General features: G+C 32.8%; 1 protein-coding gene across 1 annotated transcript in view; it reads right to left on the bottom strand.

The window, feature by feature from the left end:
- Positions 1 to 25722, bottom strand: part of LOC126826885 (ribitol-5-phosphate xylosyltransferase 1) — a 129179-nt gene that overhangs the window by 63367 nt on the left and 40090 nt on the right. The window contains exon 2 of the mRNA XM_050555993.2: positions 23111 to 23308. Within this exon, the coding sequence (XP_050411950.1) occupies positions 23111 to 23308 (198 nt within the window). The remainder of the gene's footprint in view (positions 1 to 23110; positions 23309 to 25722) is intronic.

Genomic DNA, 25722 nt, shown 5'->3' with positions numbered 1-25722 from the left:
AAAAACATGATTTTTTGTTCAATCAGGGCCCATAATCCATGAAGTTATGCCATGATCTTTGGGATCATGCTTCATCAAAATCGGATAAAAATTGTGACCTGTAGAGTGTCCACAAACAAATTGTGGACGGACGGATGTCCAGATGAACAGGGTGATGACAATATGAAAAGGTTGGCGTTTAAAAAAATAGGATACAGATACAGTAAAGAGTAAATACGGAATATTAAATGAAAGTAATGGACTGTATATTAATCAGATTCCAGCTATTGTTTCATTTTTTTTACAAATCGCAATAGTAACTACTGTGCGTAAATAAACTGTATCTTAAGAAAACAAATGTCTTCACAGGACAGATAACAATATCCCATGTTTGCAAAAAAAAAAGAACTTTAAAAGGATAATATATAGTTCTTAAACATTTGACGGTTCATGTATACATGCCGTTCTTGGTATGAAATGGATCTAAGGAAAAAATAGTGTTTGTCGTATAATCCAGGCAATTCTGTTAAAATTAGCCACATAATGAAAAGAAAATATTGAAGCAAAATATTCCATGGATATAAGATGATTAAATAATGGGGCGTCCATTAACGTAATGAATCTCCTTAGATGAAATGCCAACAAAAAAAAAAAAAATTCATATGTTTACTGTTTCAGTTTTTGGCTACTGAAAGTCATTTTCAGATCAATCAATAGATAAGTCTATAGGTATATTTTATATGTTCTATGTCTCTATTGTATGATAATAATACATCATCAATCATTTTGATTGTTTTTATGATAGTTGAGGCTATAAATAAAAGATGCACATATGTAAATAATTGAAAAAATTCTGACATGGTAATAAAGCAGTGTTCATATGATGTCGTGTTTTCAGAAAATCTGTTTGAATAGATATCAAAAGCTTTCTTTTCATTGAAATGCATTGATGGTTGTGCCATGTAACTGGACCCAGGACATATTTGACCCCACAACAAAATATATATGGCAAGGATTAAAACATATTTTAATTGATTATCAACTGCAGAATTACTATTTTACCTATTGTTTGCCTAAAAGCAGAGATTTTGTTCCAGTTTAGTTTTCCTTTACTGGAAAAAATGACATTTTATGCCCATCTGAAGTATATTATGGCAAACAGTATTCAGAATGCAACTTTAAGTCATATTACACAAGTTAGATAAGATGACAAACTCTAACAGTAAAATATTTTTTTAGTTCCTGACTTGAAAATATACAATTGTGAAAATATTTGAACTATAAAAAATTTTTTTTTTAAAATTACCCTATTCAATCTGATTACAGAAATATTTGCTCACTTTTTAATGAAGCTATTAAAGGTACTGATGTCTGTGAATTTTACAATATAACAATAGACCATTTACCCATGTTTTTAGGTTGGTGTTAACTAAACATGTCCACTGTTTGACCCGAAATTTTTACCATCTTAAGAAAACTAAGATAAGCGAAACTGGACACAATAATCTGAGAACAAATATTCACCACAATGTTCGATGTTGATACAGTTAATGCTTTTATCTTTAGTACCATGGCCATTGTTTCAGTTAAAGATGGCTTCTGTGAGGCATTTGTTTAGAATGTTGTTTCATGATAGCATCAGATATGATGACTCTTGGTGGCACAAAGGGATTGAAATTCTGGCCACAGTGAAACTCAGACAGAAGAATTATTGATAATCTTCAATCTATTGACTACCACATGAATCAAACAACTGAAGTGTTATTTTCAATTTTTGATTGAGACGTGCCAAAAATGAAAATACGGATTGAGAGATAGAATTATCATGTGTCATTATATGTGTGGAATTAAACCAATGGAGTGTAGATTTATTAGAAATTGACTAAAGTAGTTCATACTATTATCTATCACATTCCCATTGACACATATCAACTCAAGGGAGCCATGGCGGTGGCTAAGTGAGTAAGACACTGGCTTGCTAGCCTAAAGGCTGCGGATAGCTTCCGGTATTGGACGAGAAAGTTCATCAGGATTTTCCAGCGTTTTTTTCACTTGTCAGTGGTGCAGGATGGAGGGCCTGACAAGGACATCTGTCTAGTCGTTCAATTTGTAGAAAAAACGAGGTCCTGTGTACACATTGGCATGCACATAAATATCTCTTGGCAGTTGGAATTCGATATAAGAGTAGGCCATAGCTGTCCAGGCAAAATTTCCCTCATGACACACTGTATGGCATATGCCCTTCTTCATTAGCCCTATCGTAGCAGAACAGTAGGACGTTAAACCGCATTTCATTTCATTTTCATATCACCTCATGATAATTAATATAGAGAGAGGTACTACAACATTTCTGCCTACTTTTCTTCATATCCAAATTACTCAATTCACATAAAACCACATTTTTGGGTTTATTAGATACACTTGACTAGTCAGGTTGTCAGCCCGCAGAATAAATTAGATGGTTCATTGGAAACCACAAACCATGTTCCAAAATTAGTTATAAATGTTTGTGACCACTTGTGTCTACTTGTCTTCAATTCAAAACCACTATTTTTTCCTTTACATGTACTTGTCACACTTTATTTGTTAGATTGTCAGCCCTGCAGAAAAATTCATATGGTTCATCAGAACCACAAATGATGTTTCAAAATAAGTTATGATTGGTTGTAACCATCGCTGAACTCAAGAGGTAAAATAACACTAATTCAAACCATTTAATATAAATTAAATACAATGCATTATGTTAATTTGTCACAGACTTTAAAAACTTTATGCCATAAATGTACTCAAAAACTAAAACTATGCTAGACCATACTTCCTGAGAAACAATGGGTAGACATATTTTTAAAATGTAATAAAATACTATCGAAATCTGGAAATAATTCAAATCTATCACGTAGATACTAAAATATTGGTGAAAAAATAAATTGATGTCAAAATTACATCAGAATTTGTTATTTTAAAGTTGACAACCACTATATGTTATTCACTATGTGTGGGATATATTACAGATCTTTCAATTAACAAGAGTGATATCCCACATTTTATATGGATGTTGAATCTGTATACATGCGATGCGACCGTGGACTACCAATCTTGAAAAATTGTAGGGATGGTGGAATCCAACCCATTTGCATGGTAATTTTTATAGGACTTTTATCATTGAATACCATTTTTATTGAGATGTAGGACGTACTGTAGTACAGACATCAAATGTCATGTGTAATTACAAATAAGAAGACTGTTCTAATGTATATAAATAAATGAAATTAAGGTCAGCATTGTTCCTTCACTTTTTTCCTTTTATCTCACTGAATTCAATTTATTCTTGATTTTTCCTGATTAATCAAACACAATTGTAAAAAAACTTGAACAAATAGCTCATCACTTATTAGTGGCTTGTTAGATTTAGAAACAAAACAGTTTGAGTTCAACTAATAAATGAGAAAAAAGTTGTATAGAGAAATCTCAGAAAATCGTAGGGAACATGTGCAACCGACATCCAATTATGGTTTAAGGGAATGAAACTGTATGTGACACAACACAAAGTGTGACTGTAATTCCTTGGCATTTAATCAAATTGGATAGCGCTTTTAACACGGGGGTCGACCAACAATGTAAAAAGACTGTTTCTCACACTTCATACTTCTAATCAAACACTTGAGGGTTCAGTACATTTATTCTCTGACCAATAAATGAGCTACTTTCAAAGACTGACCCCTTTAAACATAATTAAACAAGGTTTTTCAATTCTTCTCTGATTGGTGAGCTAACACAAAATGGCTGTGCAATCTGGTTGAGCATAGATCCTTATTTGGTGTCTGCAAACACTGAAATAAGCTAGATGTCACAGATTCACATAAAGATCACATGTTGGTAGAAGATTACTCAATCAATACACTTCTTTTATCACTAATTCAATAGAACTATAGTCTTATATCAACAGTTATTTATTAAGGGTGGAAAGTGCTAGCAAATTGTTACATCATCCATGACCAGCTCCAAGTTCTTCAAACTACATGTATTTAATTTGAATTGACAGTTTAAGAATGAAAATGTGAATAAAGGTCTCATTATCCATTGTTAAAAATTGTGGTCCACAGAAACAGAACGAGAAGAAGAGTACTTCAAACCCATTCCACAAAAGTATTACTAGTTCTTTTCTAAACAAGATTCTTGAAAACTTCATATGTGCTATTTTCAAACCTTTCGGATTGTATGTATATACAGCAATCATAAGAAATGATTAAGTTTTATTTTATCTTGATAATTTATTGAAACAGACAATGATTGGTGGGGATGAATGTAATCTTGTTAGAATTAAATTTCCTAATATACCATCTAGGTATTTATATCTGTTAAAAATGCATGCGAGATTTAGATAAGAGCTGGATGTTCTTGCTATAATAGTTCCTAAATAGATAATTCAAATGTAACATCTTGAAAATTTCATTCAAATTACTTTATTCTGAGTGATATTATCACTGTTTCAAGTTTTGACACAGATTGCTTATTATTGTAGCAATGTTACTTGCTATTCAAGACTCAGCCTCGCTTCTCCATTTTTAAATTAAATGGTGATCGTATGTCAATCTGTTTACATCTGCACTATCCGATTGTCTTGAGAGTTAACTTTAGGCTTGTCATGTGAATAAATGTCTAAATAATAATTTATATAACATGTGAAGCCAAAATAAAATCCTGCAATAGTCAGATTTAGCTCTTACAAAATGCATCTTTATGTAGTGGTGTACCTAGAGAGGTTTGTGCTCAAGACAATCAACATCAAACACTTTCACAAATAATTAAACAGAAAAATACAATTGTGTCATGCATCTTCTATTCACCTTTTAGTGCTGCCCTCCCACAAAGAATCACCCTCCATCTCACCCTCCGCACTTAGGAAATCTACTGTTGTAAAGCATCAAATAGATATTTTAAATTAAGCTGTATCTGATGTTGAAGGAAGCGTCCATATAGCAAATAATGACTTACAAAAAAGCTGCAATTTATGCCATCTCTTGGGTATACTTGATAAAATCTCCACCCAAATAACATAAACGAGCCACTGTTGGAGAATTAGGGTGGCATATTCTATTTAAGTAAGATTACACATGATAAAGACATTATGTATACAAAAGGTGAACATACATAAAGAATATATTAGATATATTTGAACAGGTGGGACATATAGACACCATATGTATAATATAAAATGCACCTCAACATTACTTACAATATAAACATTTCTAATTACGCACATAGATCAATTTCTTCTTTTTAAATGTTCAGAAATACAGTCAGGTGCAAAAATCTGTTAACGTTGGTTAAGTAGCCGTAGGAAATCTTTCTAAACCAAAGTCAGGAATCTTTCAGTCAGGAATCTTGGAAAGATCAGAATTCAAAAGAGAGAGAGAGAGAGAGAGATTTTAATGTCCACTTGACACAAACCAGGTCATTTAGGGACTAACATATGGTTGAATTTTTATTTCAATAATTCAATTGCGCATAGGAGTCTTTAGCAGTGGGAGGAAACCAGAGGACCCGGAGGAAACCCTCGAGGTTGGACAGAGACCCTATTCCTTATCAGTACAATCGGGGAATCAAAACCATGCCAGTTGATTTAATGACAGACCTTATGATGGAGTTTAAGGTCCACTTGACACAAACTAGGTCAATGTAAACAAATTTCTATCTTTCTATATCTTAATTCAATTAAATTCTAATTTAAACATGCATTATGCAAGAGCTAAATCTGATTATTGCAAGTCTTAATTTAGGCTTCAGATGTTATAGAAATTATAAATTAGATCTTTATTTAAACAACAAGACCAAAATCAACTCTGTAGACCCACGGATGGCTCGGCTACAGCTCGGATTTAAATAGGATTTCACTAATTGATTAAATCAAATAAGGGATAACCTGATGAAAATACGTCAGTTAGATCGAGGCTAAATGATAGAGTGTACTTAGCGAGGCCGCTGTAAAGCGTTTCGGTATGCCATTGAAAACTTTACTTGATAATCGAGATATGTAGGTGGAGTTAACGCCTGTCAATCAAACGATCAGCGAAGGTGAAGACACAATTCGCTACCATTTCTAGGCAAATATTACAACGATGATAACTATGTTCAGAATAAAGTAATTTGACTGAATTTTTCAATATATTCTTCTTTCATCATCTACTTTTGAACTGTTATAGCAAGAATGGCCAACTCTCTATAAAAATCTCCCATAATGTATCTTTAAACCAGAGAACAGTTCAGGATGTCTGGATCTGATTCAAAGGGTAGTTCTTGACAATTTTGTTTCACTGATAACTCTTTTAATGGAAATAAGATTTTGCAATTTCAAAGCAATTGTCATTTCTTTCATCAAATATGAAAAGAAATAAATGAAATGGGTTTAACTTAACGTCCTACTTTTTTGCACAAAGACAAAGAAAAGAAAGACCATAAAGTAGCAGCCACAGGGATGGACAAAAAATAAAAATGTCTTGTAATAAATGTTAACAGAACGATCAATTAATACTGATATCGTGGCCCTCTAAAATTGTCAGATTCTGCTGCATATTGCTAAGGACGAGGAATGTGCTGTTTCTAGAAGGACAAATGAATGGGTAATTTATAATATAATAGCTATGTTGGTTTTGCTTATACTTCATGAGAATTCTCCGACCTAAAAAATCCTGGTATTTTAGACTTGTTTATATGGCGGCTGGAACAGCATATTTAGACATGTACATGTGATTTCAAAAGAACATTCGTTTTTTCATTAAGCAAATGGAATTATATGCCTCGCCTTCCAAGAGATTTCTGTCTTCTGATCGCATCCAGCTCTCTGGTAGAAAGAAATTAAAGTATCTGTAACATGTAAATTTTATACGTACATGTACAGTAATATTACCTATTAGGCAGCATTCACATTGATTTTACCTGAAGCATATTTACCAGTGCTATTGAGCTCTTGATCACATGGATGGGATTATATTTCAGTCAGTAGACTAAAAAAGATAGATCATTTGATCTTGCATGAATATAATGAAGACTAAACAATTTGGTGTTAACATAATGTGTTAGTAATAGCGTTCAAGAAGCAGCATTCTCTCTATGTATTCTGTCTTGTCCGCAGGTTCATCTTGTAGGGGTTTTTTTTGTGTGTGTAGTTCAGTACTCCTGCACTTACTAATAGATTAAAGAATTGTTGCATTCACACTGAGTTTTTACCTGATCCTACTGTTTACCTGAAACAAATTACCTATAGTATCTGACTTGTTATCTGAAGTTGACTCTATGTAAGAAATGTACATACAACTAAGAAACTTTGAGTGGGGCAATTTAATATCATTAAAGATTCTTTTCTTTTATCATGGATGTGCTAAAGAGGGATACAAGGCTGAAAAAGAGCTGTATTCATGTATCTATTAGGCTTGGCAAAATATATTACAAAATCGATTGGTACTGGAAATAGACTTGTGAAAAATCACCACACAAACTGGATACAACAAATTGAAATTATATTCTTTTGTATCAATTACATCAAACAATTTTAATCCATCTCCATCTCAAAACAAAAAAAACTTTACTCATGATATTACACCTCATTGTCTACAGAAATATTGACATTCAATATTAATTACAGCAGTATTATAAGGGCACTTGAGCCTATAAATATTCCACACTGAACAGATATAGAAAAGATAATTTAACGTACCGGAAAGAAATGAATGTCAAATAGAATTTAAATATTCATTATTCAATAACATAGCTCAAGTTCTTTCTTGAACAAAAGTTACAAATCAACTTGACTGTTGTATTTGAGATGAAAGAGCGGTTGTGGTTCTCTGATTAATTGGAGAGATGGTCTATATGTACCTGAAGCAGGACTATCGGCATGGATGGAACAAAATAAATCTCTCCATATCGTTAGTAATCAATGGCCACAGGGAATACTTATCATGACAATTAATAATTGAACAGACAAATTTAACGCAATATTTCGATTATGAAACCGTACGCACAACACAGGAGAATTAAACAATAAGTCTGATTACAACTGAACAACTTGTTTTTATATGTGATGTAAGAAACAAACCATCTGTGAGATATACCATTTTCAACTCCATCCCCAAACAACAGATGAGGAACAAATGACATATTGTATTTGAAAGAATTATCCAATTTAAAATGAAAGTACAATTTATGAATTGGAGGAGTGCAGGTTGACATAGTGTCACACAAATGATAATCTAATTGTAAGGATATTGGGAGTTTCTATAATTGATTCATTATTAGGGTTTCACACTGCGAAGCTTGTGTGAAACACTATTGTTTTTGTTAAAATTATTATTCTTATTATTATTATTCTTCTTTTGTTTTGAGTAGATCTCAGCAACTACTTGTCGCATCGTTACGATTTCTTCGGTTTTATCGGAAAAGTGGGTGTGACTTAGAGGATAAAGCTATTTTGAACGTTCTGCGACAATGCGAAATGTCCGAAATCACCGAAGCTATCGTTTTTAGAAATATTGCAGTAATTTTAACAATAATCATTGGATTTTAACTTTCGATGCATTTTGGCATAGCCGGAGACGGGGCACATAGCTACGCTACTTTTGATTTTTGATTTTCGGCAAATCTTCGCAGATATTAGGCGCTAAATTTAGAAAATTTAAATTTTTACAAAAAACTTTTTTATTTATGAATATTTTTTAATCGTGTTTTACACAAATATAACGAGTCCTCTGACTTGGGCAAAAATGTGAAAATTTTTTGTCTCGGTAATTTTCCTTGGCCCCCATTGGCTAATTCAGTTTTTCAGTCCTAGATTAATTATTTATTGTTCGATTTGTATAAAACAAAGTTCATATGCCCCGTTGTCTCAATTGTCATTTTTTTTGTTACCAATAGTGTTATCTGTCGGCACCGGAAGTGGCGTAAATTGACAAAAAACTACAATTTTGACAGTTAGGTACCATTTTTCGAAAGCAAATATTATTTTTTTCAAATCTGGTATAACTGAAATTGTGCGCCCTTTAAAGGCGCACAAAATGTTGGGACCATTTTTTTTAATTTCGATTCCGTTTTCGGGCTATTTCGATTAAAAGGTGAAAAAAGGTGTAAAATTAAGCTATTTACAACCCATTCAGCGTTTTCATATTTTAAAATATTACTTCGTAACTTTCATAAACTCGTAGCAATAATCTATACGGAGAGAATGTATGTGAAAATTAATTTGTAATATGCGCAGTTGCCGAGAAATGGGCAATTTTGCATGAGTCACTTTTTACGCTAGTTTGCCTGTAAAAGAGTCAATTATTATTCGATTTTCATAAAAGTGACACCATTTGATGTGTAATGTCAATTTTAACTAGGTCAAACCAATTTAACATTTTCAATATCACCGGAAATGACGTAATTTGGGCAAAAATTGTATTTATAGCCTTCGAAACCAGTAATTTATTCAAATGAGTCATATTTGTTATTTGTTTAAAATTTTGATATTTGATTCAAATCAACTAATACAATGAACCCTTACGATCATATAGATATCACAAAATGGTTTCTAACTTGTTCAGTTGCGGAGAAATAGGCAATTTTCAACAGGTCACTTTTTAAGGTTTTTTTGTCAATAAAAGTGTCAATTATTATTCGATTTTCATGAAATTTTCACTGTGTGATACATAATGCCATTTACGATTTCATACAAGTAATTTAAGATTTTCATTATCACCGGAAGTAACGTCATTTTGGCAAAAACTGTATTTTTAGCCTTCAAAACAGATATTTTATTCAAATGAATCAGATTTGTAATGTTTTTAAAATTATGATATTTGATTCCAATCAACAAATAGAATGAACTCATTCGATCATACAGATACCTCAAAATGGTTTCTAACTTGTACGGTTGCAGAGAAATAGGCGATTTTCTACAAGTCATTTTTCAAGGTTTTTGGTCTATAAAGGTGGCAATTATTATAGGATTTACATAAAATTTTCAACATGTGATGATGCTATTTCTGATTTCATAAACCAATTTAACATTTTCATTATCACCGGAAGTAATGTAATTTTGACAGGATCACTGACATGTAGCAAATGAATTGATTGCTGGATTTGGTTGTTTCTGCGTCCATTTTATTTCATGTGTGCAATGCTTATGTGGAAACCTGTTTAACGGTTTCATTGGTACCGGAAGTGACATAAGTTCAAGGGTAACGTGGCACCGGTGAAACCCGTCATTACTGCTTCGCAGTTCTAGTTCTGTCTGGTTTTCGAGCCCAGGGGAAGCCCAACTTTTGTGGGAAAACCTAATAGCGCTAAATTAGCAATCCTAATTTTATCGAGCTTCAAGTGTGTGCTATTTAAAACTGAATCAAAAGCAAATTAAAAACCCTTGACAATATGACAGTACAAAATGCAAACTTCAAGAGATCCTGCCAGAAAAAAGATAGGTTATCAGGCAACGAAACATATGCCCACAGCAGCTAAGTTGTCCGGGGAGTCAACAAGGGTTGTCACATATTTTTTCCTTTTATCAGAAATGAAAACATTTACAACACACTACGAATAACAACCCATTTGGCTTCTAGTTCTGCCCTGTTCTAACATTTAGCATATAAAACATTTAATATCAACTGCCATAATCAATAGAAATCGTTGAAAATTGATAGGTTTCTTTGTCTGATAGTCAACTGGATATTAACTTTAGCGTCTAAAGTGTCCACAAGATTTTTTTAGAGTGATCAAGGTCCATAAATCTGGCAGTAGTTATCAGAAATCGTTGAAAATCAATAGGCTTCTTCGTCTCATGACCTTAAAGAAGCTAAGTCGCTAATATTTGGGACCTAGAAATTGACACAAATGGGTCGCAACGCATACAATAATGTAATATGAATGTATATAAATTGATTTACATTCAATCGTTTCTGTTTTTACTGTAATTTCTAATCAGTTAGGTTAGGCGAAATAGCCTACCCAAGTATTCTCAATCGAATTTCAATCTCTAGCATCTGGTTAGTCTAGTCTACGCCGATAGTATTTATTGGGCATGCTGTCCAGATAAGAATACAGTGTCACCAATTGACATGACTTGTGGAATATGCCTAGCCTCGTTTTTTCGAGTCCCTTATTACAAATAGCTCTGCAACGCATTATGGTACACAATTCGTGTACCAACTGTAAAATGTTTATTTTGTCTTAAATATTGGATATCAGAAGGCCATCTTTTCCCGGTAAGAACACAACATCAATGTTGATTTGAATTGACAAATAATTCGTGTTTTCAATGTCGAAGATTTTGGATGATATTGAGTTAAACTTAGCTACTTTAAACACTGTGTATTAATTTAAAGTCAATTGGATATTACTTTTAGCATCTAGAGCGTCCACAAGATATTTCAAAGTGATTAAGGGACATAACTCTTACAGTAATTATTGGAAAATGTTGAAAATCAATAGACTTCTTCGTCTTATAATGACCTTAAACACTGTGTATAAATTTAAAGTCAATTGGATATTAACTTTAGCGTCTAGAGCATCCATGAGATATTTCAAAGGGATCAAGGTCAATAACTCTGGCAGTAATAATCAGAAATCGTTGAAAATCAGTAGGCTTCTTAGTCTCATGACCGTAAACAATGTGTATAATTCAGATATTAACTTTAGCGTCTAGAGTGTCCACAAGATATTTCAAAGTGATCAAGGGCCATAACTTTGACAGTAATTATTGGAAATTGTTGAAAATCAATAGGCTTCTTCCTCTTATGACCTTAAACACTGTGTATAAATTTAAAGTCTATCAGATATTAACTTAAACCTCCAGAGTATCCACAAGATTTTTTAGAGTGATCAAGGGCCATAAATCTGGCAGTAATTATCTGAAATTGTTGAAAATCAATGGGCTTCTTCTTCTCATGATCTCAAACATTGTGGATAAATTTAAAGTCAATCGGATATTAAATTTAGTCCGTAGAATGTCCACAATTGCTTGTGGATGACGGACGGGGCGACAACAATATACGACCACATTTCAATGTGGGCGTATAAAAATGATAATCATTTTACATAGAACATTTAATGAAAAGCTGCTAAAAATATTGCCAGAGGCTTTATTTAAATGCCAAAATTTTGTTCCTCTAAGTTGCATACAATATTTGTTTATAAACAAATATACTATTCAAAAAAAGTAGGGGATATTTGATTTTTAAGTGTTATTAAAGTCACCTAATGAAACTGACGAAGAAACAAATGACAAAATGAAATGAAGTTCACATTCATCGATTTATTCCAAATGATCGTTAGACTAAGTAAGGCACAGACTGACAATTATAAGGGTAAAATGATACCCGGGGTCAAACAGCAAAGTTACCACAGCATCACAACCAAGTCAGTAACGGGTAAATCCGCCTCTGTTTGCCAAACAAGCATTGATCCGACGTGGCATACTCCTAATGAGACGTCTAAGGTCATTTTGGTCCAGATTGTCACATTCCTGTTGCAACGCAGCAGCAAGTTCTTGGACATTGGCAGGACGTTGTTGACGTTGACGTAACCTCTGTCCAAGCATGTCCCAGACATGCTCGATGGGGGAGAGGTCGGGACTCAGTGCTGGCCAAGGTAATGTGGTGATGTTCTGTTGTTGGAGGTAACCTGTAACGATCCTGGCCCTGTGACATCTTGCGTTGTCATCCTGGAAGATGAAACGGCGGCCATGACGTCGTGCGAACGGCACAACATGGACTGCCAAGATGTTGTCCCGGTAGTACTGGCCTGTAACACGCCCTGCAACAACATGTAAAGCCGTTCTTCCAGCAACAGTGATGCCTCCCCACACCATAACAGAACCACCCCCAAATCGATCATGTCTGATGACGTTAACGTCTTGGAAGCGCTCGTTTCGACGACGCCACACCCTCCTACGTCTGTCCAAAAAATCAACAGTGAACCTTGACTCATCTGAAAACATCACATTGCTCCAGCGTCGATTATCCCAGTGTTGACGATCCCTACACCAACGACGTCTTGCCTGAATGTGATGATCTCTCAAACGCGAGGACGTCGGGCGCGAAGGTGACCCCTATGCAGTCGATTCCGAATCGTCTGGCCACTCACTCTCACACCAGTGTCTGTTTGAAGACCAGCGCTGATCTGATTTGTTGTGATGACACGATTTCTCAAGGCCAAGGTACGGATAAATCGATCCTGGGCTTGAGTTGTCGCCCTTGGTCGACCTGAGCGTGGTCTGTCCTGTACAGATTGTGTATCACGGTATCTGGACCATAGCCTGCTTATGACAGACTGAGAAACATTCATCGTCCGCGCCACAACCGCCTGTGTTGTGCCGATCTGTAGCATGCCAAGGGCACGTAACCTTTCATTTTGGGTAAGCCGACGCATATCAAAATTTGTTTTCTGGTCACTAAAACAATTAAACTGATGTTTCCACCCTGGAATTCAATGCCACAATGACTGTAACATTCAAAGTCAGAGTCGTGCAAATCTTGGGTTGGACCCCCATGATGATCCCAAGCATCACCTGCATTCCATGCGGTAGCTATTGGTGCGTTTGGGCGTCACATGTAACTGGAAATGTTTCTTCTGTTAGGTTCTATAGTGACTTTTTTCGTAGTCATTTGCATATTTTAGTATTATGCCCCCAAAATCAAATATCCCCTACTTTTTTTGAATAGTATAGTATCATATAACATTAAAACAGTAACATATTGTAGGATTGCAACCATCTGCAATCACTTAAATTAAATATAATTTGATCAAAATCACAACTTCTGAAGACCGCTATTAGCTACAAATTATTTTTTCTGGCAAATAATCTTTAGAAATTTCATTTCGTAAGCTGCAAAAGCACTATCATCAGGTCTCCTTTTATTGCATTTGCCTTTTCTTAATTAAGAGTCAATATTTATTTACCAACCTGAATATTGTTAATTTTACGACCAATTTAGCCCCAAATCAATGGTAAATTTAAATATTCTTTTTTTTTAAAACTTATATTGAAGCATGCTGTTTGTAGCACTGCAATGCCGCTCAATGAAATACTTTCTATAACTGCCTAATCTAAATTGACGAGTAATCTTATTTTTGTGGGACTGTTCTTGCTTAATTAAGTCTGTGACACATCAATAGACTATTTACATAAAAAGTGTTTGTAATGATCTGGGTTAGGAAGATGCCAATGAAGTAGAACATGATTTGTAGAACATATTTATTGTACATTATTGAGCAAATGTCTTGTGATGTCTCCATGTGACGTTTTTTGGGTCTTTTATCATAAATGTTATTGGTTACTGTCCTGGTCAGATACCCTTCTTTTTTTTTACAAACTATAACAAAGGATTTCATTTATATTAAATTATTTATACAAACTCAACATCAGAAGCCTTTCCATTTCACTATCATGAAGGCATTCCTGTTGCTGTTATTAAAGAAATCGGTTTCTTACAATTTGCTGGCTGACAAGGTCAGTTAAAGCAAAGTGTGATTAAACCTTAAATAAACACAACTACCATAAGTCCTTTTGATAATATGTTATTTCATAATTTCACTCAATATCAAGGTTTACCAGCAGTCAGAGAAAAAATGGAAAGATAAAGGGAAAAACAAAGACAGGGGAAAATCTAAGAGATCAAGAAAGTCATTTCTTCAAACCAACAAATAATTATACATTGACTATCAACAGCACAGTGGTGTATGCAAAATTTCTAAAAGAGGAGAGCCATAGAATTTTGATAATATTTAAATTTCAGTAGCAGTAAGAGGAAACTGGAAGGGCAGGGGAAAATGGAAGAGATTGAGCAGTCATCCATTCGAACCAACAACATGGTGACTAACAAATAGAATCATGCAGAATTTTTAAATTACTGAAAATGACTGGACTGCATTTTTTGTTAGATAAGTTCCACTATTATATGTTGGCTTTTTTTCTGTTTCCTTTATAATTGCAAACTTTACTCATAAAGTCGGTTTATGTACATAAAATAATACAGGCAAAGAATGTTTTTATTGAAGATGCATATAAATATATAAGAGCTAAATCTGCCTATTGCAGATCTTTCTTTTGGCCACAAATGTTATATTAATTACTAATTAGACCTTTATTCACATGACAAAAACTTAACTCTCTGTTGGTTGTGATTTTGAAAGGATTGAAAGACGGTCGCCATTTAATAATCTAATTAATATAATCAAAACTTTGCTTATTATTGTAACAACGCTAGCAATGAAAATCGAGACTAAGCTCAAAATGAAGTAATTTGACTGAAATTTTCAATATATTCTTTTTTCAATATCTATTTTTAAACTGATCTTTTAGAGGCATTTAAGAAAAGGGGTAGAGCAATAAACTATAACACATACTTATGGAAGAACAATTACTGATTTATTCAGGCGACGTTTCGAGAATACTCTTCGAAACGTCCCCTAAATAAACCAGTAATTGTTCTTCCATAAGTATGTGTTATAGTTTATTATTTTTAAACTATTATAGAAAGAGTTGTCAGCTCTTATCTAAATTTTACACAATGCATCTTTAAATAATATACTAAATTTGTTCCACAATATTACACATTTGAAAGTTTTTATTTAAATATTATACTTAATTAGTTCCACAAAATATAACCCAAGAACATATGTCATTTAGGTGTAGTGTAATTAAAGCTGCATTTACTGTTCCAGTTAAGGTAAATGGGGTTTATGTGAAATTATAGTCTGAAATACAACCTTGCAAAACCAGTAAAAAGAATGGAAAGGACACATTGAATTAAGTGTTAGTTCACAGACGATCACAGATAGATTTGTCAGGTCAGGGAATTATTAACACTCAAAATGTGAAAGCATGTTGTTAATTATTTGAATGTTTGTAGTAAGCCGTCTGGTGGTCAATTGGGATAAATAAGGAAAGGTCAATCTCCAATAGTTATTTATCTTTTGCTGTCCAATCAATCAGCATCTAGCATTTGTGTTGAATTTTTTAGTGAATCTGACACTACTAGCCTTGCCCTATAAATTACCAAATTAAGTTTGTAATTAAGATAACAATAATTAGTTTCTCTATTATGTAATTATAAAATAAAATCACCTTATCAGTAAATAAATTGTGAGTTAATTTCGTTTCACAGTTCAGTATGTAACTGATCCAGACACATAAACATACAAGTCCTTTATTTACTGAACATTCCACTTTGATATAAGGTTGATATTATGTAGGCTTATCTAATAACCATCAATTTTATTATTGACTAATAAAATCTCCAGCCAAGCTGCTATCATGTTAACCATTGCTTCTACATTTTACATTTTGATTTTTTTTTTTAACTACCATTCTTGATCATACTTGTGTAATTGCTTTAATTTACAAAATAAATCAAGAATGGATAAAGAGATGACAGAGTGCCTCTAAAGTGTCCACAAATTTTTTCAAAGTGATAAAGGGCCATTACTCTGGCAGTAATTATCACAAATCATTGAAAATCAATAGGCTTCTTCGTCTCATGACCTTAAACACTGTGTATAAATTTGAAGTCAAGCAAATATTAACTTTAGCCCATATAGCGTCCATAAGCAATTGTGGATGCCGGCCGGCTGGGGGCGACGACAATATATGACCACATTTCAATGTGGGCATATAAAAACTAACATATATCAAGATTCATTTATTTACTCAAATTAACCGTTTATGCCAAGAGATAAATCTTAACGTTTATAGCATGTACAAATACAATTTGAAAGATTTACAGTCTACATAAAGATAGTCTCTCCATATCAGACAGAAACAAAAACGAAGAAAAACTCTTAAAAAATCAACTGTAATTGGTAAATTTATATCTCTTTAGACAGATATAATATCTCATTGATTCATTACCTAATTAAATCATTTAAGCAGTTGAAAATACCCAACTTACTTAAGTTAAAGGTATCAATACTATTTGATAATACATTAAAACAGATCTCACAGAATTTGGTTAAAATAATACATTTAGCTCAAGTTTCATTTTGTACATATGTTCGGGGTTCTTTTGTATTCACAGATGACACACACACACTATATATATATATATATATATATATATATATATATCCATACATATACATATATATCTCTCTCTCTGAGAATATGACGTGCATGTAGTGATCTATATAGTAAAGTTTGCTACATGTAGGAAGTATATAATCTATCTACTTGATTCCTATTCGATACAATTTGTAACACTTCACTTTATCTACAGACATGTATATAGTACTGATATAACTTGTTTATCTGTAGAGATATTAAAGATTATATTTAAGTGGATATAAATGATTACCTCCACAGGTTTAACAGCAATATTGTTTTTAGAGGGAGGTTGCATGGGGTTGGGGAGCATTGATTACTACTGCCCAATGCACATACATTATGCAAATGTAAATTGGATACTTTACTCAATTATTTGACCTTTTTAAACTTACAATTGTGGGTGTAGCCCAGGGAAATGAATATTAAAATAATCATAGGTCTGTTCCAGAGACACCAGCAGGATCTAGACAAATAAATTACAGCCCACTGTTCGAGAAAAACATTGTTTTGAAATTTTAGATTAACCATTTTGTCTTTATTCATAAAATGCAAAAAAGGCCTACATTTTGTCTTAACATTTGGAGGAACATGTTAAATAATTACATTATATGTCGAAGTTGTTTAGAAGAAGAAGTTAAAATGTCTTAATTTGTTCTTTCATTGTGCTCCACTCTAGCATATTGTGTCAATGTACAGCCTTTTATAGTCCTATCATGATCTGGATTATCAGACTTGTTTCAGCCTTTCTCGTCAACAACCTTGACAAGAACACCAGTAAGATCAGACCATGGTAATTTCCTAATTCAAACTATCATGTGTTTCCAGACATGAACGCATTTCTCTAGCTGACTTTTTGATAATGGTACAATTCATAGGATCATCTCCATAATAAATCATGTCAGCACATTTTCTGTTAGGTATTTTCAGGTTCTCAATAACACTGTTACTCAATAAATGGCAAATAAAAAGGACAGACCAAAATACATTTCTGAAAGATGACCAGACGCTCCATTAATTCTGAAACGGACATCTTTCAAATACCCAGCTCTTTTAACTCAGAATCATACTGCACGAAATCCTTTCAGCCCGTTTGCATTCCGTCTCCTGGGTTTTAATTGTGCTGAAAAGAGTTCCTGTTGGTAAATGTAATTTCTATTTGCCTTGAAGGAGATGCGGCTAATGGTAACTGACTTTCTATTTGTCATCTTTGGTAGAACTTTGGTCAAACACATCTTTAATTCTAAACCATCTTGTTTCTAGAAGTAGAAACTGGCCTTCAGCACTCAAATACTAAATCAATCTAATTGCCAATTATCTATTTTGATAGAGAATGTTTAAATGAGGGGGTGATAGCCAATTTACAATACTTCAATTAGAGTGGTAAAATTTATCGTCTCGTTAACTGTTGAAATACTGGAATTTAAAGCCACTGGAAAACAAGTTCAAGGATCGTGGGTAAACTTTTGACAATAAAAAAAGACAGTATTTGGATTGTTATTCCGATTGGATAAGTTGAAGCTACACTATTTTTTTTTAATTCATGGTGAAATAATTTTCAAGAAAACGACAACTTTCTCCTCAATAATTCCACTGAGAGGGAATATAAAGTTAAGATTACAAACTCCTTCTGACAAGTATGCAATTAATCTTCCTTCAACCAGTCCCATGGAACTTCTTTATTTGCCATGGATTACTACATCATACAAGCCACGGTTCTAAAAACTACTCAAATATTTATTTTAATCATCATGGTTGTGCTGTAACTATCATATATATGCAAGTATTCTAAAGATTATGCTAGACATCCGCTTTTTAAACATTTGATCCTTTTCTATTTCTATGTTTTTATACATGAACCTAACTAACACCGATTAAAAGATTTGCATCATTTTATCGGTTCTTTTGTCAGATAGTTCCACAAGACCAGTGGCGGATGAAGGTTTTGGTAAAACATTTAATTTGAACTTTTAGTTTGTTGCAGCATACTTTTGGTTCCAGATATGCACCCAAAATCACCACTGATATCCCGATTTCTCAAAATTTTCGCCAGTCCCCAACCCTAACCAAATTCCCTGCATCCACCAATGAAGAGGATAACTGTTTTTAACAGCATGATTCACACAGATTTAACCAATTTTTATCATAAAAATAGATTGCCAGGCAACGAAACATACGCCAACAGCAGCTAATTCGTCCAAGCAGTCGACAAGTGTTGTCACATATTTATTCTTTTGTAGGTAATTGGGGGCATTTACAAAACAATTTCATACAGATCAGATTATAATGTTCTACAAACTGAAACAAGGGTCTAAACTCTGGAAATAATTTACAGAAATTGTTGAAATTCAACAGGCTTTTTTTCATTTCACTAATTTAAATAATGCATATAAATTTCATACAGATCAGATGATAACTTTTGTCATTCAAGGGCTCATAAGGTTCAAAGTGAAACAGGGGCCATAACTCTAGAAACAGTTATCTAAATGATGCATATAAATTTCATACTGATCTATATAAATGATATCTTTCATCCTTTGAGTGTTCATGAGATTCAACAAAGTGAAACATGGGCCATAACTCTAGAAGAAATTAAAGGAAATTCAATAAGTTTCTTCATTTCACTAATTTAAATGATGCATATGAATTTCATACATATCGGATGATAACTTTTGTTGTTACAGTGTTCACAAGGTCCAACAAAGTGAAACAAGGACCCTAACTCCAGAAGAAGTTTATGGAAATTATTGAAATTAAATAGACTTTTTCATCTCACTGATGTATACAACATATTTTAATATGTCAATTTAAAAACAATCAGATGATAAATGTAGTCTGTAGAGTGTCAGCAAGAAACTGTGGACATAAAGACAGCAATATACAACCACATTTCCATGTGGGCGTATACAAATAAATTTTGAATAACTAAATTTCCAAAATCAGATTTGTGATTTACTATTATGGAATATCTAATCTGAGCATTATTAACTAAATATTTAGGCTTATTGCATGTTTTTATAGGTTATAAAACTGCCAGACCTATTGGGACGAAACCAATACGTGATGCATGTAATTGTACACTGCATGCATCTAGTTTTTATGAAAAAATAATCAATATATCATTTCACAATCACTGCATTTTTGACACAAAAAAGTCATTCCCAAATGAATTGAAACTTTTTTAAAATCATGATTAAAATTGTATATTGGATAATAATAATATTGCCGATAGTGTTAATTACAAAAGCATATCTAACAAAAATTTGTTGTCCATTATGAACTCCCTATGTTAATGATCTTTCTGTAACCAAACTCATAGACACATTATAATAAATGTAAATGAAGATAGTTGTATTTGAAATGGTGTATTGTTTTTGTGTATTTCTCTTTACTACATATTTTTTTGTTCTTAATAGTACTATTTTTTGTTTTTGTTTAACTAATATGTATATGCTGTTCTTAATGGGCGTATTAATACAATAAAATCTTATCTTATTTTCATAGGCATAATACATCCTCTGATAACAGTATAACCAAAGTATTTCAAAATAATACTTGGCAGATATATTTTCATTATATTGTTTTTTTTATAGCACAGAATATTGGGTTTTAGTTTTGTACATCAACAGAAATTATTATAAGAGATCTGATGACTTTGTTCATGTTCAGTAATCTTAATTTGCACGTTTATGTGGACAAGAATCTAAAATGGATAACTACAAGAATATCAACAGACTTGATTTATCACCCACTGATTGAAACCAAGTTTTGAGGTCTCACAAGAATTTAGTTGAAGCCCTGACAGTAGAAAACAGAACTACAGTTGACAGTCTTAACACCACAACATAATTCTATAGGGATTTAGACCCGATAGGCTAATAAATCAGTCTGTATTGGATATATAATGTGGCAATGCTCCAATCCATCACCTGGTACATCATTTTTTATTACATTTAATTTACCAACACTTCAATCAATTTGAACCAAAAACACATTCATCAATAGATCTTGTGCTTTGTCCACCATGCAATGATTAATTTCATTTTCTCGTGACGATCAGAAAAAGATCTCTACAGCTTTACGAGGAGATCTGTGCAGTATTAGATTTTACAGACGGTAACAAGGCAGAAAATTGGCTGAGACATTTTGACATACCTCGATCTTCATTGTTAAAAAGATAGGTGATAAAGTCATTTCTTTGAAGTTCTGCAAATGAAATAATTTTTTTGGGGTTGCCTTATATCGAATTCACTTCTCTTTATCTTCACAAGAACTGAATTACATGCAGACATCAAACTGACAACTCAAGGATGTTTATTCCAGATTAAGGTACCAGGATAATGAATAGGATTAACGTTTACAAGACAGAAGTGTTAAGGAAATTTCATTTGAAACAGCACAGAACTTCCTGAATGTCACTAAATCTTATATCTTGCTGTGCAGAGTCTGTTTTGAAATATTTACTTGATGATTGGTTTTGATTAGCCAATCAAAATGAACAATAATTACGATCTGTAAATGTTAAAAAAAAATGGTAAAACTGGTATCTAATACAAGGAGAGTATAGTGTTCACATGGTACTTACTGTAAGCATATCCAGAGGGCCAAGATAAGCCAGTTAAGGAATAAAGCCTATCCCAAACCAAATAGTGAGCCAGGATTTTTAAACTAGTTTATTTGTCCTACCTTTTGTGCTCAGGTGACAAAGTTAAACAAGCTTAACGATCGACAAGCCATATGACTTTAATTAAGTACAATGCTATGTGTGTCAATTGAAAATTATATTGCTCTTGTGATTGAACTAAAGATAAAGTAACAGAATATTGATTCTCAGCATGAGCTTCGCACAAACTTATACAATGTTGTTTAAATTGTCAATTATTTTAAATTGTCAATTTTTTTTAAATTGTCAATTTTTTCAAATTGTCAATTTTTTTAAATTGTCATTTTTTTTAAATACTTGCAGCAATAATATAATAATAAACTTGTTGAACAAGCAAACTGATTTATTCCTAAAAATGAAAAAAAAAAAAACCTTATAAGATAAAGAAGATATCTTAATTCTGCATACTACATGTATTTACTAGTATTTTTATACATCAGACATATTTTGGATATAAGCCAGATGTCATGATAACTAACTTTCTTATACAATTTGTTTTCAAACTTGTGCAGATCAGATTAATATAGTTAATTCTGTCTGCTTGGGAGTGGTCCCAAGACCTAACGCCTACATACATGTCATGTATCATATTACAGCACAATTCACTCTATATAATTTAAGTTGAATTAAAACAAATCTACCAGAATGTGCCAGACAAGAAAAGAGAACAGTTTTATTTCAATACAAAAGCAGTACAAAATTTGGTAGCTATATATGAAGTTCTCAAAAGGATAGTGTAACGTAAAATATGTATAATGCTGCACACAGAAGTAGAACAACTTTTTAGAAGTTAAATTTTATCTTTTTTTTAAAACATAGAAATAGGTTGACTATCTTCTTTAACAATGCTGTAATCATAATCTCTTGGCATAACTAAATTGCTTAATTACATCAAGATTCTAAGCATACTCTGCCAATTTTAAGTGGTATAATAATAGGCACCTGACATTTACAGAGAATACAATCCTTTACCGTAGTAGTAACATGTGCAAATAGTAAATATAGTAACAGTATTCAAATTTCACATGGCAAATTCTCATTCATAAAATCCTCTAATAGAAATCTGAGTGTAATCCACCTCAACTGTGTCAATAAAATGATTCACTTTCTGAATGAAGTTCATACAATTAACTAATACATCAGAAATGCTGATATAGCTATAAAATCAGAAAATAGAAAAAACTGCTACTGGGTGCTACCAGTATTTGAATGAATATATTCATAAGTTTTCTGTTCTTAAATATGGTATTGAACAACATATGGGAAATTCTCTTCTACAAGTCTTATTAGGTTTTTTTTCATGAACCACCTTTGCCAAAACCGACTGTAAATTTGAGAATGTTTTGTTTGTAATGTGTAGAAAACTGTTTATCTGTGATGTAAGCTCATAGAAAACTTACCTATGGCAGCCTTTCCCCATATCTCTACCACTACATCATCAGTTATATTATCTTTACTGTCTAGAGGACTTCTTTTACCCAGTACACGTTCAACTCCCCAGTTAATAGCCGGAGCTTCATGATGTAATGCTGGAAGTTCCTGATGGTCATTCTCAAATTCCATTCCCCAAGGATTCCATTTCAAGTCATCTGATGTATCTAAAATGAAAATTTATTAAATAATAGTTTTGTTTTTTTTTAAAATTCTGGAAAATATTTTCTGCAAAAATAATATTTTATAAAAGCATATTATCTTTTATCATGCTATGATTTTATTAAGATCAAAGGCAAAGAGAAATCAATTGTGCTTTTATTAATATCACAACTTTATGATATAACATGACTCGACTCTCATGTTTCACTAGATCATGCAAATTCTAGTTTTGATTGATCTACAGGTCCAAGTTGATAAACTCATGTCAAAGGGATATCAAAATAGAATTAAGCTAAGAATTTTATCGCAAAAAAAATTACAAATGTACCCAGAGTGAGCAATTACCCACATGCTTTAACATGTCATCTGAGACAACAAATACATAAAACACTTAAGTGACAATATGAATGTTTCTGGTATTTTTTCTGGTAATTTCTACAAAAAATGCAAACAAATCTACCAGTGAATACATGACACCTGTCAGAATCAGGGCTCAGTTGATGGAACTATTTTACAATCAATACAGAAAAAATTGATATTCAATAACAGAATCCACATATAAAATCCCTGTAGCCTTGGGGCTGTATGTGGCAGGTTGAATATTACAAACCCTACATGATGGATGTACAACAGTCGCCAGTGGCTTGATCAGATGCCTCATCTACAACTTTCTATTAAATTTATGCATTTTACATAATTTGATAAAGTATCCAAGGAATACATTTTAAAAATAACAACCATTGTATTAAAAGTTCAGAGACTGACAAGATACAAATTTATTGATATGCTTTCTTGTTTTGTGAACATTTTTGTTTTTGTTATTCCCCTTGGTGCCAGATGGGTTGCTGATTTCTGGAACACCTGCTGCTGACACAGATATTACAATAATTTTTACAACATAAAACTGTATACTTGAAGATTTTATAAAGACATACAAACAAAAATGTCTGGAGGCACACAAACGGATAATCCTTTTCAGGAAATTCTCATTCTACGAAGAGTGGTAGATTGGAAACTAAGAGAACACCTGACGGTGTGACAGAAATGTCAGCAGACGGCAAATTATTCATACAGAAAAATTTATATTAAAAAAAACCTGACTTCAACATTTAACTCAAAACAGAATAAAACCAGATTCTATGGATTTTCCCTGCATGGGATTTTTTTTTACAGCCATGCAAAGCTATGACAAATCAAGAATCATTTTGACATTTTAAGATGAGGCACTACATTGTTCCACCATGTAAACATCTATAGAGTAGGATCTAAGCAAGATATCAGTTCACACTTTCTTTCTATAATTTTCATTTCAACTGGAATGCCAAGCTGATGCCAGTTAATTCAGGTCTTTTCCTCTGCCTGAGGCCATGGACTTCAATCAGAAGATTCTTGACTGCTGTATGGAGAAATAATGTATTACTTCTTCTACCCCATAACCTTGGAACTTTCAATTTGGTTATTTTGTATACACAATGAGATGAACATTCACGGGTACTTTTGTCAGAAAAAATGATTTAATTTGATCAATTCATACTTAAATGTTCACTGAAAGTTTAAACATTCGTTCCTTTGATTTTATCCCATCATCTTTATGTGTCTTAAATAAAGTAATATTTATTCTGCTTATTCGTTAAAAAAAACCCCAAAAACCCACCTCCTTATTCAGGGATTTTTCTTTATACTTGGATTATACATAATAACAAGATAGGTTGCCAGGCAACGAAACATACACCCACAGCAGCTAAGTTGTCCTGGCAGTCAACAAGTCTTGTCACATACTTTTTTTTTCTTTTGTCAGTAAGGAGAACATTTACAACACATGGAAATTGGATTACGAGTAATAACCCATGAAGTAATTATCAGAAAACATTAGAATTTGTTTCGATTGTTTGTCTCGTGAACTTAAACAATTTATATTAACTTTAGCCTCTAGAGCGTCCAAAAGATTTTTCAAATTGATCAAAGGCCATAACTCTAGCAGTAAATTATTGGAAATCACTGCAAATCAATAGGTTTCTTCATCTCATGACCTTAAACATTGTGTATAAATTTAAAGTCAATCGGATATTAACTTTAGCCTCTAGTGCGTCCACAAGCAATTGTGGACGCTGGACCGACAGATGGGGGTCGACGACAACATACGACCACATTTTAATGTGGCCGTATAAAAACGGTGCATTTCCATGTTCCAATTCCAAATTCAACCTCAGAGCTATATATCATATATTTTCAAGGACATACCAATATATACATTAACATCATAAAGATACATTAACATATGATCTCAGAAATTATAAATCAGAGCAAATGTTAAACTGATCAATCATTAAATGGAAGTCACTTGTTGATCTGTGCTTCAAGGTTGGAGCTGAAAGAAGTGGTATTGATATCATCCACTGAGTTCTAAGTTTAATTCAAA

This window comes from Patella vulgata, chromosome 7 (assembly GCF_932274485.2).
Source record: "Patella vulgata chromosome 7, xgPatVulg1.2, whole genome shotgun sequence".
NCBI lineage: Eukaryota > Metazoa > Mollusca > Gastropoda > Patellidae > Patella > Patella vulgata.
This window is presented reverse-complemented; position numbering and strand designations above follow the sequence as displayed.